At 39.9% G+C, this 17,490-nt stretch overlaps 1 protein-coding gene across 1 annotated transcript in view; it reads left to right on the top strand.

Moving 5' to 3' along the window:
• LOC306846520 (desmoglein-2-like protein) overlaps window positions 1-14,656 on the top strand; it is a gene marked incomplete at its 3' end in the record, with an annotated part of 36,915 nt that extends 22,259 nt beyond the window's left edge. Inside the window, exons 10-14 of the mRNA XM_079379953.1 lie at window positions 443-664; window positions 5,907-6,128; window positions 8,799-8,923; window positions 12,248-12,541; window positions 13,721-14,656. Of these exons, the coding sequence (XP_079236079.1) occupies window positions 443-664; window positions 5,907-6,128; window positions 8,799-8,923; window positions 12,248-12,541; window positions 13,721-14,656 (1,799 nt within the window). The remainder of the gene's footprint in view (window positions 1-442; window positions 665-5,906; window positions 6,129-8,798; window positions 8,924-12,247; window positions 12,542-13,720) is intronic.
• Between the last annotated feature and the right edge of the window lie 2,834 nt (window positions 14,657-17,490).

Below are 17,490 nucleotides of genomic sequence, written 5' to 3'. Positions count from 1 at the left end.
TTCTTTTTTCTCTTTTAAATTTTACTTTCTAAATGAACCTACCTCTTATATACACTAATATTTATTAATAAGTTACTAAACACTGCCAGTGCATAGCTGTGAAGTACTTTGTCTTCATTATAACTTCACTAATTATTGATATTGAAAGTCTGGACAAAAATATTTCAGACCTGGAAGACTTTGGCCATGCAATGTCATGTTTTTTGTTGTTGTTTTTAATCAATATGTTATATCTAAAAATAGTTAGACTACATTTGTGTAGTCCAAATTATGTTACTAACTACAGTTTTTATCATGTAATTTGTAATCAGTAACAGACTTAATCTACCCTGCACTGATGACATGTATGTAAATCAGTTATAATTGCAACGGTTATTATTAAAAGCATTTATAAAAGAGTTTCAAACTATTATAGTTTTATGTGCTGCAATTTCTGTTATAGATGTCCCAGCTAAAACTGCAACAGGAACCATTGCCATTCAAGTAAAGGACTTTAATGACCACTGTCCTGTGCTGACCCGTCAGTCTCAAACGCTGTGCTATGAGGATCAGGTGGTTTATGTCACGGCTGTGGACAAAGATCAGTTCCCCAATGGAGCACCCTTTGGTTTCAAAGTGAACACCATAAGCACAAAGGAGTCATGGAGCATCGAGTCTCTCAACGGTAATTAATTGTAACTTCTTGTGGCCACATCATATTAACTTGTGGAAACGTCATAGACTGTTTCAGCCAAGATATATGAACTCATGGGGATGTGATAATATGTCATGGCATATATTAGAGAATGACTGAGAAATACAGACTTGAAATAAGCATAACTGGCATTCATGCTTGGCTCATATATCTGTTTTGTCCCATATTTGAAGCTCAAGGATCCATAAAAATACGGTACAGTGAAAAATGGACTAGGATTTTGCTACAGAATTGAGTTTGTTAACCGAGACACACCACTTCATAATCTCTTCAGGAGAATAATGCTGTAGATACTGATGCATGAAGGAAGTGTCACGTAAGCATTGCATTTAGGTGTAATAGAAAGCATCAGTAAGTAACACTTATCAGTGGTGTCCATATGGCAGAAATGTACAATAAAAATCAAGCAGTTAGTTAATGTCATGCTATGCAAAATTTGGTAGTTTTGTATGTTGTTTGAGGGTTGGCATAATCTTAGGTCTTGTGGGGTTTGTCATCATCTCTTCTCAGATGTTCGGTCATCTCAGGTCTTTGTAAGGGCTGTATCCAGACTGAAGCTTGTGTAATTCCTAGTTACAGAAACAAAGGTAATATTGTTACGGGGCTGACGAGACGTGAGACGTGCGGATCCATGTGCAAGGCTTTATTATAAAACATGGTCAGAAACAGGCAGGGTCAGACATCGGCAAACAGGTATGGCAAGGGCAAGACAGAGCAATCCGTGGAACAAGCGAGGGTCGACGATCAGCGAACAGTATCCAAAGGGGCAAGGCAGAGAGATAATCCAGAAATGGGAGCAATAGTCCAAACGGGGAGCGAACAGAGTCCAAACGGCAGAGGCAAAGGATAAATCCAGTAAACAAGGGCAGGGTCAGACACGGCAGGAACACAAGGCAAGACTAAGACTGTGACAATGACTATGGCTCTGTAAAGTTGCTATCGCTTGGTGAGTGATAACCGCTAACAATACTCGGCCCTGAGCTAGAGCAAGTCCCAGGTTAAATAGTGTGTGTGATGGGGTGATCAGTGAATTCAGCTGTGTGATCAGTGTAATCAGCTGCGTGTCGTCAGTGCAATGGATTGTGGGTATTGCAGTCCAGAGAAGTGTGGTGTGAGAGTCAATGTGGTGAGTGAGTGACATCTGGTGGTGATTGTCCGGAAGAGCATGGACCAGATTCGTGACATAGCCCCCCCCCCAAGGAGCGGTTTCCAGACGCTTCCAAATAATCCAGGAGGGCGGTGGAGCGGAGGCGGAACAGGGGGAGGGACGGAGGGCCAGGTCCGTGAGGAAGTGGGAAGACTGGGGACTGAGGCAGAACCGGCAGAGCAGGACACCCCGGCGGAACCGGAGACCAGGACAGAGCAAGAGCCCACCAGGGCGGAGCAGACGGACCAGGAGCCCACCAGGGCGGAGTAGATGACCACCAGACCAGAGTAGAAGACCACCACGGCGGAGCAGACGACCACCAGACCCGAGCAGAAGACCACCATGGCGGGGCAGAGGACCACCAGACCTGAGCATAAGACCCTCGCCAGGAAGCAGACTGGGCAGGAAACCAGGGCAGAGTCTGAGATCTGGGGGAAACGGAGACAGACAACACAGGGAGAGCAGAGACAGACAATACAGGGAGAGCATTCATGATCTCAGGGGGCGTGGCAGGGCAGGACGAGGATTCATAGACTGCGTTTATAGCCGTGACAGGACAAGGCGTGAGCTCACAGACGGCATCTTTAGCCGTGACAGGACAGGGCGAGAGCTCACAGACGGCCTCTTTAGCCGTGACAGGACAGGGCGAGAGCTCACAGACGGCCTCTTTAGCCGTGACAGGACAGGGCGAGAGCTCACAGACGGCCTCTTTAGCCGTGACAGGACAGGGCGAGAGCTCACAGACGGCCTCTTTGGCCGTGACAGGACAGGGCGTGAGTTCACAGACGGCCTCTTTAGCCGTGACAGGACAGGGCGTGAGCTCAGGAACGGCCTCCATGGCCGTGACAGGGCAGACAGTGAGTTCAGGAACGGCCTCCATGGCCGTGACAGGGTAAACAGGGAGTTCGGGAACGGCCTCCATGGCCGTGACAGGGCAGACCATGAGGTCAGGAACGGCCTCCGTGGCCGTGACAGGGCAGACAGTGAGTACAGGAACGGCCTCCGTGGCCGTGACAGGGCAAACAGCGAGTTCAGGGACGGCCTCCGTGGCCGTGACAGGGCAAACAGCGAGTTCAGGGATGGCCTCCGTGGCCGTGACAGGGCAAACAGCGAGTTCATGAGTGGGCGCCACCACCTCGGGAGGTTCTGCAGCGGAAGCTGCCACCTCTGGTGGTTCTGCAGTGGACGCCGCCTCCTCTGGAGGTTCTGGGGCAGACTCGTGGACTGAAGAGGCCTCAGGAGCAGACTCGTGGACAGGAGAGGCCTCAGGAGCAGACTCGTGGACAGGAGAGGCCTCAGGAGCACAGTGTGCAGCCCACACACTCAAAATGGCAACCGCCATAACGGGAAGCACTGAGGTCAGGGGAACAGTCTCTGTAACAGCCAAGGTTGAGGCCCTGGGAATGCCAGCTACTCGCACCGACATCAGTGGTGGGTCCATCACACTGGATATCAGAACTCGAAGGACTGACCTTGAATCTGTGGTAACAGCCTCTGGCAGTTCGGTGGAGGCGTGCTGTGACTCTGGTTGGAGCACTGAGACGTGCTGTGACTCTGGCTGGAGCACTGAGACGCGAGCGGACTCTGGCTTGGCAGCGGAGACGCGAGCGGACTCTGGCTTGGCAGCGGAGACGCGAGCGGACTCTGGCTTGGCAGCGGAGACGCGAGCGGACTCTGGCTTGGCAGCGGAGACGCGAGCGGACTCTGGCTTGGCAGCGGAGACGCGAGCGGACTCTGGCTTGGCAGCGGAGACGCGAGCGGACTCTGGCTTGGCAGCGGAGACGCGAGCGGACTCTGGCTTGGCAGCGGAGACGCGAGCGGACTCTGGCTTGGCAGCGGAGACGCGAGCGGACTCTGGCTTGGCAGCGGAGACGCGAGCGGACTCTGGCTTGGCAGCGGAGACGCGAGCGGACTCTGGCTTGACAGCGACGACGCGAGCGGACTCTGGCTTGACAGCGACGACGCGAGCGGACTCTGGCTTGACAGCGACGATGCGAGCGGACTCTGGCTTGACAGCGACGACGCGAGCGGACTCTGGCTTGACAGCGACGACGCGAGCGGACTCTGGCTTGACAGGCATGACGGGAGCAGACTCTGGCTTGGCAGGCATGACGTGAAGGGGTGCTGTTGCTGCCGCCATTTTGTGAGTGAGTGAGGTGCTGCGTTCCTCCGCGACACCCACAGTGAACGGAGAGCCCACACACAGCAAAGCATAGTCCATAAATTTACTGAGAGATGAACGGGGACCCTCGCGGATTAACTGAGACTTGAGCGGCTGATTAATGCCCTCACAAAAAAAGTCTATGAGTGCAAAGTCCGGCAAATCAGAAAAATAGGCGAGGTCTAAGTACTCCTGAATATAATCCTCGAGCGGTCGCGTGCCCTGCTCGAGGGTTAATAACAGTCGTGCAGAGTCCATACCTGGCCAATGTCCTCTTGAAAAGCCGCTGGATCCTTGTGTGGCCGAGTATTCTGTTACGGGGCTGACGAGACGTGAGACGTGCGGATCCATGTGCAAGGCTTTATTATAAAACATGGTCAGAAACAGGCAGGGTCAGACATCGGCAAACAGGTATGGCAAGGGCAAGACAGAGCAATCCGTGGAACAAGCGAGGGTCGACGATCAGCGAACAGTATCCAAAGGGGCAAGGCAGAGAGATAATCCAGAAATGGGAGCAATAGTCCAAACGGGGAGCGAACAGAGTCCAAACGGCAGAGGCAAAGGATAAATCCAGTAAACAAGGGCAGGGTCAGACACGGCAGGAACACAAGGCAAGACTAAGACTGTGACAATGACTATGGCTCTGTAAAGTTGCTATCGCTTGGTGAGTGATAACCGCTAACAATACTCGGCCCTGAGCTAGAGCAAGTCCCAGGTTAAATAGTGTGTGTGATGGGGTGATCAGTGAATTCAGCTGTGTGATCAGTGTAATCAGCTGCGTGTCGTCAGTGCAATGGATTGTGGGTATTGCAGTCCAGAGAAGTGTGGTGTGAGAGTCAATGTGGTGAGTGAGTGACATCTGGTGGTGATTGTCCGGAAGAGCATGGACCAGATTCGTGACAAATATAGAGAAATTAGCATAGCATAAGAATGCCCTTTTAATGCATTTTGCTGATAACATACTCATGTTTTAATGCTTTTCTATATTTTTATACCCCATTTCATTTTCTGGTGTCTTTTCTTTTACCAACTTCTGCCCCAAACAATAACAGCAACAACAAAATAATTATTTTCAACAAATTGTGTCTGACATGTTTTCTCACAATTTTGTGGTGGCGTTCATGTGTTCAGTTCATAAATTTGATCTTTTCGACATGACTTGCATGCACAATTAACCCCTTTTTTTACTTAATTTGTCCAAACAAAATCATACTGAAAGTTAATTTTTTGAGATATCAACCTCAAATTTGGAAAACAGCTTTTTGATTTCCTCACAGTTTTAGAGTAAAATATGTTTTGGAAAATATATTCTTCATGTAAAAGTTGAAAATAGTATTTTTGTGCATTTTCCGTAACATACATGTTTAGAAACATGTTAGACTAGTGAATAAGTAACTGGATTCAGCATCCAGTGCATAAGAATGCACTTTTTATGCATTTTGCTTAAAACATATTCACGTTTTAATGCTTTACTATATTTTTATACCCCATTTGATTTTCTGGTGTCTTTTTTTTACAAACTTCTGCTCCAAACAATCGGAGCAGTTGAGACACAGAGATATTAAAGGTCTGACAGGCTGAACATCAACCACTTAGATTGTTTACCAGCCTGGGGTTATTTTTTTCAGGATGTTTTATTGAAAGTGAAATACACTAATCTTTGAGCACATGAATGCACAGTTTTAGACAGTATTACAATCCTGGAGAAGCTCTGGTAATTATCACATTACCCCTTAAATAGGGCTTAAGATGGCAACGTTAATGAGGCTGTGCAATTAGTTACTACAGCAAGTTGAGTCAAAAAAAAAAATTGTTCTATTCGATTTTAGGATTGGATTTATGTCTTGAAAACAGGTCATTCATCATGTGTCAGTCTTATGTCATCTTTAAAATCGTATTTTCAGGCACTACGGCGATATTTAGGTCTCAGAGGACACTGTGGCCTGGCATGTACCGTGTGTTTGTGGACGTGTGGGACCAGCAGGGGAAGATCTGCGCTGGTCAGGAGCTTCAGATAGACGTCTGCACGTGTGACGCAGCTAAAGTTTGCCTGCCCAAAAAGATCTCCTCCACGTTTGGAGCATCTGGTGTTCTTCTAATGCTGCTGGGACTGCTGCTGCTCCTGTGTGAGTGCAAACACCGAAGCTCTCTTTCTGTCAGGATGTGCTGTTTACCAAAATAGAAATGCTTGCATTAAAAAGTCAAATGTGTGTTCTTAAAATGCTTTTTCAATACTTTAAAGTAGTGTAACTGGTTAAATTTACACAATGATTACAAAATGTGTCTAATTTTTAAAAAGGTTTCTATTTCATGAAAAAAAAACAGCCAATTTAAATGAACTATTATTTATAAGTTTTTTTTTTCCTTCTGGGGCCTGAAATAGAGGAATTTTAATATTGATAATTAAAAAATATTTTGCTGAATTAGTTTTTGTACTGACACCTTGGCTGATTTATGTCCATCATGGATAAATAAATATGACAATAAAACCACCAGTGGGTGGCAGCAAGTCCCTGTTTTAATAAATGACTTTCTGAATCACTCAAATCAAATGATCTGTTCAAAACGGCTGATTCAATAGAAACAAAACAAGTGAGACCATCCCTGCGTCCCAATGTGCATACCTTCCGCCCTAAATAGTATTGAAAATTACTAATATCACATAAAATTTAGGATGCATAGTATAGTATGCATATTGGGACACAGACCATCTGAATGGATCGTTGAATCACTGGCTCACTCGATTCGTTCAAAAACTGATTCATTCATGGAATGAAACACCGTGTTGGTATGCACTGTTGTATAAAACTAATAGCACATTTGTGCTCGCGGCCTCACGCACATGTGGTGATATACAGAAAAGTATATTGCTTGTGCAATGAATATAAAAACTTAAAAACTCATACATACATACATTGTTTCATTGCTGGAATTATAAGGGCATTCTAACTGAATTCTAATGGGCTTCATCGTGCAGTGAATGCTTTTTGGACTCTCAAGACGCGTTTTTTTTTTTTTAAAAGTTGGATAATGTCAGCTCTCCTATCGTCTCTCAGTCCCTCACAGTCACACATACATTATGTCAGGAGAATGTCTTTAAATTCTAATCAAGGAAAAATCATACCTTGTTGTCTTCAAAAACTTCAAAAGTTGCGCTTGAACCATTTTGCGTGAAAAATAAAGAAATTGCTTCCACTTGTGCGCAGCTTGTTATAGTACCAAGTTCTGATTGGCCAATCGCCATTAATTAGTTCGTAAATGATCATAAGTAGAGAATTTTTAACATTTCATGTGCATGGTAAGTTTTACGTAATACACAAAATTAATAATCCAAAGTGGATGGTGAGGGGGATGGTGGTTTTACAGAGGGGATGCTTTTAGTAATTTTTTTTTCGACCAGGGGGATGCCACCCCCCCTCAATTCGAGTCAGGATGGATTATCTCGGCAAAGGAGAAGTGCTCACTAACACAGATTTACACAGATCTGTGAACAATATTTGAGAGAAATAGGCCTTTTGTGTACATAGAAAAAGTCTTAGATCTTTGAGTTCAGCTCATGAAAAATGGGGGCAAAAACAAAAGTGTTGCATTTATATTGTATATTATAAATATATATTTTACTGTAAAATACATTTTCAAAAAAATTGTAAAAAAAACTAACAAAAAAAACAAACATTTTTTTTTATAAAATATAATTTTAAATATATTTGCATGAATGTATTTTTCACCAATATATTTTTGGCCATTTTGTATATTTTTGAAAATATATTTATTGAAATATGTGACCCTGGAGCACAAAACCAGTATTAAGGGTAAATTTTTTTTTAAATTGAGATTTATACATCATCTGACAGCTGAATAAATAATCTTTCCATTGATGTATGGTTTGTTATGATAGGACAATATTTGTCGGAGATACAACTATTTGAAAATCTGGAATCTGAGGGTGCAAAAAAATCTAAATATTGAGAAAATCTCCTTTAAAGTTGTTCAAATTAAGTTCTTAGCAATGCATATTACTGATCAAAAATTAAGTTTTAATATATTTATGGTAGGAAATTTACTAAATATCTTCATGGAACATGATCTTTACTTAATATCCTAATGATTTTTGGCATAAAAGAAAAATCTATAATTTTACAGTGTATTTTTGGCTATTGCTACAAATATACCCCAGCGACTTAAGCTTATTTTCTTTAAAAGCATTTAAAATGTATTTTGCCCTCAATATATTTCCAAACAAGGAAATATATTTCACATTTGAAGAAAAAAAAAAAAATTTCTATAACGTGTGAACATACAGTGTAACACATTTGAAGAATTTTATAAAAAAAAATGAATTAACAGTAATGAATCATTAAAAATCTAATTTCAGCCCAAATGTATTCTGCTGTAAGATTAAAAATGTATTTTCTTGCCCCTGAAATAAATTTTGAAATGCATTCTGGTATATGAAGGTTGAAACCCAGTAAAAAAAAAAAAAAATAACTTAATTGTTTACAACATGTATTTAAAATATTTATTTTTTCCCCAGAGAAATATATACTGTATAGTATTATCTTCATTATGCAGACATTGCTTTGAGTAATAAGCTCAAAATACTGATTAGATCTGGTCCTCCATGTAAGGATTATGGATTTTGAAATCTAAATATACATATCGATACAGTTTACATATTACAAGTAAAGCATGTTAGTATGTTTGAATTACTGTTGACTGCTGTTGCATGGCTTTATATGAATCGTGTGCGGTTGTGGAAGGTGTTTATGCTGAATGAATGTTGACTGTGTTTGCAGTGTTGCTGCTTCTGCTGCTCTTCTGTCTTTGTGGAGGAGGAGTTGCGGGAGATTTCAAGGTCATACAGTTTGATACTAAAGAGCATCTCATCGCATATAACACTGAAGGACAGGGGGAGGACAAGGTATGTGACACTACAGTACAAGGCAGAATTTAACAGATTTGGAAGTTCAGAATCTGATATTATGTTATATGTCACATCTTCCAGAGGCCCTTTCTTTCTTCTTTTAGCTTTGCCTATTGTGTTCTTAGAGTGTTTTTGAAGAGCAGCAGTCTAGAAGCTAAAGTTTAGTAGCTAAAGTGCCTAAACTTTTGAATTTTTAATAGCTGGTCATTATGGTGGATACCTAGAATGTGTACATTACACTCTAAGAAATGCTGGGTTAAATACAACCCAGCGCTGGGTCAAATATGGACAAACCCAGCTATTGGTTTGTTTTGACCCAGCGGTTGGTTAAATGTTTAACACAACCTTCTTGATAGTAACCCAACCGCTGGGTCAAAACAAACCAATAGCTGGGTTTGACCATATTTTACCCAGCGCTGGGTTGTATTTAACCCAGCATTTCTTAGAGTGTAGGCTGTGTACCAAATTTTGTGATAATTGGGCACGTTAGCACTATAAAAGGCTAATTTAAAGTTTTACAATTCTTTTGAACTGTACAGGGTAGAATAGAAATAATTTTTTCCTCTGAATACTTCAGTTCTCCCAAATCAAATGCTAATTTCCATTTATGCCAGAACATGATTGTCATCCTTTTTCTGATCTACATGTATTTTGGTGTGTATCATCTAGAAATGCCTCTGGCAAAATATTTTCTAAGGAATTTGGATGCATTTAAATCTTTATCAGTTTGTTTTTGGACGTGGCCCATAACGACTAATTAGCCTGTATCTTGTCAGTACAGCATCAAAACAACACAAGCATTCTGAGGACACATGGAAAATATCAAATATTTCAAATGTTACTGAAAATTTTGAAACGTTTTAACTCTGTTTATATTTAACAGACAGAATCAGCAGCATTTGTATTTTCAGTTTTGGCAAATTCTAAACTTGGACCCTTTTAACTGTTGTTGTTTATTATTTTGTAATGATGTGAACAAGACGTGAGACGTGCGGATCCATGTGCAAACTTTTAATTATACAAACAGAGTCCAAAGGGGCAAGGCAGAGAGATAATCCAGGTACACGAGCAGTAGTCCAGAGGGGTACAAACAGAGTCCAAAGCAAAGGGTTAACCCAGGAAACACGGGCAGAAAACAGGAAACAAGACTATAAACAAAACAAACTAAACTTAGACTTACAAAACACAGAAGGGTGAACAGCATACGGAAGTCCATGGTTTAAGTAGAGTGTGTGATTGTGTGATAGTTCGCAGGTGTGAGCGTGATTAGTGCAATCAGCTGTATATGTGTCGTCAGTGCAATGGATGATGGGAATTGTAGTTCAGTGTGCTGCGTGGTGTGAGAGTCAATATGATGGAGAGGCTACCTCTGGTGGCTATCGGGCAGAAGGCCACAGACCGGATTCGTGACATAATTATTACACTCATTTATTATTTATTATATTATGTTTACATTTCTTGTGTGTTTTTGTGTTAGACGAGTAAAGAGTGCTGCAGAAAACTACACTGTCAAGCACACAAACTGCTACAACTATTATTACACACCTGCCTATAGGCTGTGTATTTATTTATGGGACCAAGACAAAAATGAGTTTTTAAGTATCAAAACTATTAAAGGTTAATGCTGCTTTAATTTTTTTCCCGCATCAGTCTTTTTTCCATTAATCTTTGTCACTGTCCTTCAAACCACATTTACCCATTTATCAGCAAGATGTTTTAATAATTTAAAATACCATAACATTTAGTACAATCACTTGTTATGTATGTATATGCATTTTATTTTAAAGTTATTTGAAACATTACTGAAACAGGTCAGACTTTATATTAGGTGGCCTTAACTACTATGTACTTGCAACAAAAAATAAGTACAATGTATTTATTGTGTTCATATTGTATTGTAAAACACTTTTGCTGTTATTGAGGTGGGATACGGGTGAGGTTAGGGACAGGTTTGGTGGTATGGGTCGGTTTAAGAGTGGGTTAAGGTGTAAGGGATGGGTCAACAGTGTAATTATAAATGTAATTACAGAAATTAATGACAGATGTACCTACATATAGGTATTTTTAACAATATAAGTACAATGTAAAAACATTTATGTACACAATAAGTGCATTGTACCAAATTATTAATTTAAATGTAAGTATATAGTAGTCAAGGCCACCTAATATAAAGTGGGACCCTGAAACATTACTTGAATTTAATGTTTTCTATGTATATAAAATCACTTTTGTATAAAATGTAATTCAATACACGTCTCGTCTTTGACACATATATATTTTTTAATTAAATGGCACTCAGACAAATTTATGCAAATAGTCTTTATTCAAATATTTAAAGCAAATTTCTATAGGTATTTTTCAGCTGCAATGTTGAGGTTCATCGCAAGGACAATTAACCAAATGTGACCCTGGATCTGAAAGCTGAATAAATGAGCTTTCCATTGATGTATGGTTTGTTAGGATAGGACAATATTTGTCTGCATATTACTAATCAAAAATTAACTTTTCATATATTTACAGTAAGAAATTTACAAAATATCTTCATGGAACATGATCTTTACTTAATATCCTAATGATTTTTGGCATAAAAGAAAAGTGGATAATTTTGACCCATACAATGTATTTTTGGCTATTGCTACAAATATACCCCAGCGACTTAAGACTGGTCCAGGGTCACAAATGTCTGTGTTCAGAGACTTTATAATCAAAACACAGTTTCTGTTGGTGATGTAAATCTTTTGGGGGATAAAAAGGTGCTCAAGAAGCATGAGTTTTCTTCGGTTACCTCCACAGACGTTCTGTTGATGTTCAGATTTTCTTCCATTGTGGTGGCTTTATGTAAGGATTCTTGCACATGTGTGACCAGGGGCCTGTTTCTTAAAACAAGTTTACCAAATAAACCAAGCTTATTTCAATTAGTCTGACTTATTGTCAGTTGATTTGGTTCAAAATAAGTCAGACTAACTGAAATAAGCTTGGCTTATTTGGTAAAATTGCTTTATGAAACAGGCCCTAGATGCTGTTCTGGAAAAACATATCACTAATGTGCTTTTTGGTTCTGATGGTCTAAAGTCTTGATTTTTTTGGTAGATAGTAGTAGTTTTATTGTCTTTCATTTCTATCATGTTGTTTAAATCTGTATTGGTCAAACTATCATTCTTACTGCTGAATTTTAATGTATCGTGTTGCAGTTGCTTTTCAAGTTGAAGTAATTTGCTAAAATTATTTACTTTCCAAAGATGATTACATGTATTTTGCACTTGACTGAGCATTAGTCTATGGCCCTGCAGACATAAAAACATGCTGTACTCTGTCCCCCAGGATATGGCTCTTTTACAGATGACAAAGGAGCTGGAGGACAACAAGCGCAGTAATGTGGGCGCTGTAGGAGGAGCTCAGGTGTGGGGTGGAGTAAAGGATGGTGGAGTTGGAGCAGAAGGCTCACACTGGACCTCGTTCTACAACCAGCATGACAGTGCATTTCATCACCACAGGAGTCAGATTGACGGGCGGTACAGGTATGGACAAAGAATAGAAGAACGTGGCAGATTTGAAGACTATACATTTGATGGGCTTGCACTGTCTGAGGCTTTCTTAGGCAACTACTATTCTCAAGTAAGTATCAGTTTCACACAGCACAAGTCTTCATAGCTAAATGCAAACTAACAATTAATCGATCATTAATCAAAATAAATGAATCGACTGTGTATTAATATTAATATTGCAAAATGCATATGGAAGACTCCAAATACCAGGTGCACATAACATGCTTTTGGATACCATGCCATAAAAAAGCACTAGAACAGAACGCTTTAACTCTCATAATGCATTTAAGTTCATTTTGACCTGGATTATTAAAAATATTTCTAAATCATACATAACTTTTAGTAAGCGACCAAAACTTTTTGACAGTTATCTCTTAAAATATATAACCATTCCAACACACACACACACACACACAAAAGCTACATGTTTCATATGCAGGTAATGTTGGACCCAGGTATGTATGGAGCACCATTAGGTGTCAAATCTTTTTTTTTGTAAAATTATGTATGAAGTTATATTAGTGTAAAATATGTTTTTCCCCATATCTCACACACTTTTGGAACTGAATTTTAAATATGTACACATGCATATGTATATGAATATTTATGCCAATTGATGAACCATTGTAGCATGAACAATTCTGTCATCTGAAAGTAAAAGTTTATGGAAGTAAAATTAATTTATTTTGTTTGAATACTTTTCAGTCTAATATTTATTTATTTATTTTTGAATGTTTTGAGCAATCATGAGTTATAAATTCAAAGGAATTTAATTCAATTGTATTAATTCTAATCCACAGTAATACTGTTTATATAATATATATAGGTAAATGCAGTAATAACATGGTAACATTCAAAACAGATTTTTTTTTCCACATTCACTCATTAATTACAAGTTGCTAATCAGGTACAATATGGTTTTCATTGGAAAATACTATGACTATTTTATAACCCATTTATAACAATTCTTCAGGTCCAAACGGAAACGTAATGTGAAAATAGACAGATTTTGAATGCATTATGAAGATTAAAGACCAGAATGATATGTTTAAACTTGACGTTTAAACTTAAAAAAACAAACAAAAAAAAACCAGTAAAACACAAATAGAAAATTATGTAATACAGTATGTACGGTTAGAAATATTTTTTAAAAATATATTTTTTATGTATTTTTGGGTCACTGGTGTATATGAATGGGTCAAGGGTTTCTAAATCAATAAATGCAACATAATTTCCTGTGTTACTACAGAGAGCAATTCATGTGGCTAAGAAGCAAGACAAGGGAGACAGTCTAAAGATCTACGACTACGAGGGTCAGGAATCATACAAGGGCTCATTTGAAGATATCTGCGGTCTCTTACACGAAGACAATGACTTTTCTTTTCTTGATGACCTTGATCTGAAGTTCAAGACTCTGGCTGAGATCTGTAGTGGTTCTACAATAGAGGCTGAAATCAGCACGACTGTCCCTGTGACCTCCAAACCGGTCCTGTCCGCCACACACAAAGATGTCACCATACTAGGGACAGCTAGTCATTTACAGTCTCAGCAGAAAGCAAGTTCGTCCGCCGTCATTCACACCGCAGGAGCGCAGCAGACCAGCAGTATGTCTTCAACAGGAGTCTATGTCCAAGATAAAGTAGTGGTTCCTGACCAAACCCTGTTAGTCCAGCAGCCTACGCTGTACTATTCCCCGACCACCCCCGTTTATGTGATGGAAGCCCAGCCTACTCTGCTGGTGACGTCCGGCCCAGTCCTAGGCCTTCAGGAGAACCGGTTTATAGAGGAGAAGAGCTCTGGTGCTTCTGCCAAACATGAAACGCAGCACTACCAGAGTGTGGTTCTTGTTGAGAAGCAGCCTCCAAAAGGGTCTTTGCAAACTCAAGGAGCGATGCAGATGGTTAACACTGAAATAATGCAGTCCATGGAGGCTCAAGGGGTTAAACAGGCACTCCATCCATCCACCCAGATGGTTAACACTGAAATAATGCAGTCCATGGAGGCTCAAAGGGTTAAACAGGCACTCCATCCATCCACCCAAATGGTTAACCCTGAAATAATGCAGTCCACTGAGGTTCACGAGGTTAGACGGGCGGTGTATCCAGCCAGAAGGGTGATGGCAGGAGCGGCCAGAGAGACGGAAGTTTATGCTCCGTTGGATATGAGGGTTCCTCAGAGTCTGTAAGCACTCGGGATGCACCGATACTACATTTATCAGCCGATAACCGATTATTCAGAATAACATCTGCCGATACCCATGCCCTGGTTTTCTTAAAGTCCAGGTGAACTGGAAGTTGCTGCCGACTTTACTTCAGTAGTCTGACATATTTCTAACTCTAAAAATCTCTCGCAGCTAATACTGGGCATGGAACCCTATCATTTGGCACACTGCTATAATATAAGATGTTAAAATTTAAAACAAAGCCTTAACTGTTTTATTCAACTGCTGTTTATTTTCAGATATAATCAAATAAAAACTTAAATGTTTGTATATATACATATATAAATATCAATAAATAGGCTCCCTCTGTTTTTTATCGCTAACTAACGAATTGTGGTAAATGCAGCACATTCAAAAATAACATTTGTTCTCTGAATGACTAGTTTGCTCATTAAAAGTCCTCATATGAGTGTCTGCATGTATAATTCAGTTTAGACAGTTTGCGAGAATGTTTAGTGTCCGCGGTATGAAATGATCTTTGCCAGATGCTGCCGGAGCGAACAAGGCTTCAGAGAATTTTCTTTTACTCTTAATTTGACACTTTAGAAAGTTAATAAAGTGGGACGTTTCAGTTTAGGGTCAGCGATATCTTTATCTTATTTGCAAAGGATTTTAAATAATTTTGGTTTATTATTATTATTTTTTGTTTTTATTCATTTTTATAGCAATATCTGGCAACACTGCATCATTGACAGTTCAACTGACAGTAATCAAAAAAGCCCACGGACAGGTTATTGCTGACAGGATAGCACATTCGGTAAGGCAAACACAAAAAATATCATGATATTATCTGTCGTTATCAAGTTACAGAATTAAATGAACTATATGCAAACACTAGCCATGAAGAAGTCCATTTCATTCAATATAGTATTAAAGTATAGTAGTATATTGTTGCATGATTAATAAATAGCTGATAAAATTATCCACCCCTAACCTGTAGTAAAATATTCACAAATTTTTACACAATAACTATGGTATAATTTAATTTGTTCATCCCTCCAAAACAGAGAAAACATCTTTCACAAACATCTACATCTCTGTCTCTTTTAAAGTGTTTGGTGTATATAATGAGCTGTATTTGTAGATGTAAGATTAGCTTAACCCCACCCCAGACCTCACTAATTTTCAAACCCTGGCTATGGCCATGAATGCAGATTGTTCACAAGCTGTTTTGTAAGCATCTTTCTGTGGTTGAAATGCTGATTGAGCGATTACATAGACCTGATACATTTCAGTAAGTTGAACTTTATCTTCTGATGTTCATTCATGTTTATTTTGTGCTGTAACTTGAATTAACATGGAAGAGACTGCTGCTTTAACTGAAGCAAAAACTGGATTTATTGTTTGAATTTTGCGATACAGTAATAGACATTATTTGAGAGCTAAGACTGTATTTCTTATGAGAAGTAACAAAGCTTTTTGTGATTATTGGATGAGAGATGCTACAAATAATATTTGGTGAAGGGAGAAACCATGGACATGGCAACCCCGGCTTGAACTAAGGGTGATTATAGGGTCAAATAGAACTAGCGTTGACAACACTATTTAAAAAAAAATAGGATTGTGTTTTTTTTAATCGACAGCCCTACAGTCTACATTAGAGGCATTTGCAGGCCGACAGGTTTTTCTGTGCTCTTTTGTTGTTCTTTTGACAGCATATAATTAGTCCGGATCATGACTGTTTTTATTGGATTTCTGATAGCGCAGATGTCACGATGCACACAGCAGGGAGGAACGAGGAACACGCAGATGAGGATGTAACTCAAAATAACAGTCTTTACTACAAATAAGGCAGGGCAAGACAAGGCAAAGCAGACCCAGACAGGAACACCGGGGAGTAACGAGTAGACCAGACGAACTCAAACTGAACAGGACTATAAATACACAGGATAATCATAGATAATGAGACGAACACAGCTGGACAAGAATTACTAATAATCACATCACAAGGACAGGAAACAAAGCAAATATGGACACAAGAGGCGTGAACACATGACACACTCGACAGAGGACTGACAGCAGAAGAGTTTTGATTACTGATACCGATTATTGGCCGATACATTGGTGCATCCCTAGTAAGCAGTCTTGTAAAGTCATAATCGACTTCATCCCACATCTGCGAATCCACCTCCACTTGCTCTTGACCTATAAGGATTATATTCAAGCCCTTCCTCACAATTAAGCCTCAGCAGTGGTTTCTCTCCATTGGATATCTATAGCTTCCCTTGACAAATTCCAGACTCTTGACGCTTGCATTCTGGACTGATTCTGGACCGTCTAACAGGCTCTCTGGGCTCAGTGAACTGTATGACCAGATTTAATGTCACTTATTAGAAAATTTACACTCCCACAGTCATTTCTAGTAAGTGACATTAAATGGTGGAATGATTTTTGAGCCTTCAACAAAAACCCTCTGAGCCATGACGCACACCTCCTGTATGAGCGCTTTCCTGTACATACATAGTCGCCTATATTATATATTGTGTATTATTTTTTTTTTTGCTGCTTTGTACATTGGTTATTGGCTATTTCTTGTTATTTTGTTTTTATTACCTGTGTCCTGTCCTGTTACTGTCTTTCTGTTGCACTGTGGAGCTTCTGTCACTACAACAAATTCCTTGTATGTGTAAACATACTTGGCCAATAAAGCTCATTCTGATTCTGATTCTGATTCAATAACTATAAATAAATTCTTATTATCTCTGTTCTGTTTTGCATTTACATTGCTTCTTAGCTGTGTGCTTCTCTGGTTTACATATTTGGCATTGTGGCACTGCACATATTTTTGCTATTTGGTT

The sequence above is a fragment of the Barbus barbus genome, assembly GCF_936440315.1.
Source record: "Barbus barbus genome assembly, chromosome: 26".
NCBI lineage: Eukaryota > Metazoa > Chordata > Actinopteri > Cypriniformes > Cyprinidae > Barbus > Barbus barbus.
This window is presented reverse-complemented; position numbering and strand designations above follow the sequence as displayed.